The 2,776-nt window shown below is 57.2% G+C and overlaps 1 protein-coding gene across 1 annotated transcript in view; it reads right to left on the bottom strand.

Annotated features, from left to right (window-relative positions):
* Window positions 1-576: 576 nt before the first annotated feature.
* CUNH8orf33 (chromosome unknown C8orf33 homolog) overlaps window positions 577-2,776 on the bottom strand; it is a 2,283-nt gene continuing 83 nt past the window's right edge. Inside the window, exons 1-5 of the mRNA XM_040626108.1 lie at window positions 2,653-2,776; window positions 2,245-2,568; window positions 1,969-2,053; window positions 1,672-1,818; window positions 577-1,183 (exon numbers count right to left, since the gene is read on the bottom strand). The exon at window positions 2,653-2,776 is cut by the window's right edge and continues 83 nt beyond it. Coding sequence (XP_040482042.1) covers window positions 1,044-1,183; window positions 1,672-1,818; window positions 1,969-2,053; window positions 2,245-2,568; window positions 2,653-2,658 — 702 coding nt within the window. The 5' untranslated portion in view covers window positions 2,659-2,776 and the 3' untranslated portion in view covers window positions 577-1,043. The remainder of the gene's footprint in view (window positions 1,184-1,671; window positions 1,819-1,968; window positions 2,054-2,244; window positions 2,569-2,652) is intronic.

Here is a 2,776-nt window from a genome sequence, read left to right as displayed (position 1 = left end):
GAACACTTGTGTGGAAGCAGGAAAGCAAGAAAGGATGACACAGGTTTTTGGCCTAATCAACTAGGTGGGCAGTAGGGCCATTCACTCAAAAGCAGAAGACAAAGGGAGACTTAGGGGCCAATCAAATGTTTTGGACACATCAAGTTTGAAATGCCCATGAAATATCAAAGTAGAAATGCTGGGTACGCAGCTGGGCTCCAGGTATCTCTCTAGCCTGGGATGCAAGCTTGGGAGACACCAGCAAAGATGGCATCACAACCGCTGAGGAGGATTAAGCCACCTGTTCGATGCAACAGAAGTCCTAGGACTATCACTTAGAGCAGTCAAGGTCTGGAGAGGTCATCTACTGAGGCTTGACCCCTGTCTTCACCAGGATTGTGAGGACAAGCAGCTCTCCACTCCTAAGAACAAAGCCTGACCCTCTGGGAGCCACACTAGCTCCCTGAGGATGACACATGCCCAGGAATGAGGGTAATACAAAGGACCAAGCACTGTGGTGAGCCTGGAACCCAACCATGCCGGACGCCTGCCTCATCTGTACTCATTTAACAGACGGTTAGCACATGAATTCACCAATCCATTTTTACAAAAATAGTTTTATTAGTGCAACGTGACATTATGACATAAAGCCCTACACCATCTGACAGGACATTCTGTTGTAAGTAAGCACCAGTATACAGTTGGACAGCCTCCTCCCTAGTCCTTACTACAAACAGCTGCTTAATCTCAGCCTAAAGATTGAGTAAAACACTCTTTCTACAACACGCTGAACACTCACTTCAGACTATTGCAGAAGCTTTTCTAAACAGACCTCCTTCTTCTGGCAGGAAGGACACTTCCATCTGAAAACCTACAAATGGGTCCTGTGCTTACCTGACAGTACCCAATAGGCTGGTCTCACACCTGTCCCATAGCCATGGCCCCAGATCCACTGACCAGCCATGGACAGACCAACCCCACAGCTGTCTGACAGAGCAGTCCTGGAAAGGCTCCGCACGCCCGCACTACCCGGGCAGGGGAACTGTTCGAGGATGGAAGACAAGCTAAAAGAAATTGAACCTAAACTCTTCATCGGGAGTGTCCAGGGTGGCCTTGGCTACCCCTGCCTGGCGAGGCCTGCAGACCCTTCCGCTCTTCCTTCTGGTGGCCTCACCTACAGGCTGCACCTGGGCTGTGCGAGCTGCTGTGGGGGAGGGGACAGTCAGTGTCAGAACAGAGTCATAACAGCTAACATTACCTGAGTGCATTCAACTCTAAGCCCTTGGGACAGAAAACTGATTCACTCCTCAAAATTTTAGGGAAGGTATTATCATCAAACTCCACTTAGAGACAGAGGCGCCTGGGTGTCTCAGTCAGTTAAGCTTCCGACTCTTGACTTCCGCTCAGGTCATGATCTAAGGGTCAGGAGGTCCAGCCCCCCATAGAGCATAGGGCTCTGCTCTCAGCGGGGAGTCTGCTTGAGAGTCTTTCCCGCTGCCCCTCTCCACCGAACGCGCTCGCTCGCTCTCTCAGACAGCCCCAGCTTTTTCTCTCCCTGCTCTCCCACGCCTCCGTGAGTCGGTGTCCTCCCCCTGCTCGCCCCCACCAGCCCTGTTACTCTGAGTTTCTTCCTGTCACTCCCTGGGTTCTTCCTCCCTACCCCCAGGAATCAACCAGTTTCCAACTCCTCACCAGTTCTGAGAACCCGAAGGGCCTCGCGCCGCTGGGCTTCCATCTGAGCCCTGTAGTCCCCAAACAAGGAGCGCATCAGCTGCCTCTTCCGGGGCAGGGGGGTTCTTTCGCTGCGCAGGGTTCGGATTGCCCCAACAGCCTGCTCTCCTAGGATAAAAACAAATGCCTAGTAACTTCCTCTGTCTTCACCTCCTGTGGTCCTACAGCAAAGACAACTCCATCCCGTGGCACCACCCGCAGGCCATAGCAGTACTCTCAGGGTTCCCCTCCCGCCAACTCTACAGAAACGCTCCTCACTCTGCTTCGGACTGGGTCTCTGCGTCTTGAGGCCCAGCTCCAACTGTTCCACGCACCACACCAGTTCCCGGGCCAGCTGCTCGGCCTGTAATGATTGGGAAGAGCGGCTATGAGTCGGCAGCAGGACCCCGCGGCCTTCATGCCCATCCCACAGGGACGCCTCCCACCCCCCTCCCTGCCTTAACTCCGAAATCCGCGACCACCACAGCGGCCAGCGCACTCACACCCGGGACGCGTCGGGGATCGCCACCCTTCCCAACGGAGGCCCGCCCTTGCCTGAGCCTCCGCGCTGAGGGGCGCTTCCTCTGAGGCCGGCTTTTCTGAGACATTCCCGCCTCCATTGGCCACGGAGGCCCCGTTCCGGGTTTTCTTCTTCTTTTGCTTCTTGGAGGCTGCGGCGCCTCCACGGCGCTCGGGATGCACCCCGGGGGCGGTGTCACTGCACGTGGAGGGCTCTAAGCGGAGACCGACTGGATGGGACCTGACGGCGGAAGCACTCGGGGCTCCAAGAAGCGATCCAGGGGGCCGGGGGCTGCAGGGAGCGCGGGCGGTACCTGGGCCTGCGGCCGCTGATTTCTCCAGAGAAGGTTGTCCTAGGGCCTGGAGAAGGGGCCAGCACAAGGGTCATGGGGGGTCGCCAACGGCCCAAGACCCTGGCATCCCCCATGTCTCGGCACAACTCACCGCCATGCGCCGCCGTCGCCGCCGGAGATTACGTAGGCCCGAGGTCCGACCCCGAATTCCGTCCTCCGGAAACGCGTCTCCGGCGCCGAGTTCCGCTGGGCGCGGGCGGCGCTGCGGCCGCTGA

This window comes from Ursus maritimus, unplaced genomic scaffold (assembly GCF_017311325.1).
Source record: "Ursus maritimus isolate PB19 unplaced genomic scaffold, ASM1731132v1 scaffold_9, whole genome shotgun sequence".
Taxonomy (NCBI): Eukaryota; Metazoa; Chordata; class Mammalia; order Carnivora; family Ursidae; genus Ursus; species Ursus maritimus.
Note: the sequence above shows the minus strand (reverse complement) of the source record. Positions and strands in the feature narration are given on the sequence as shown.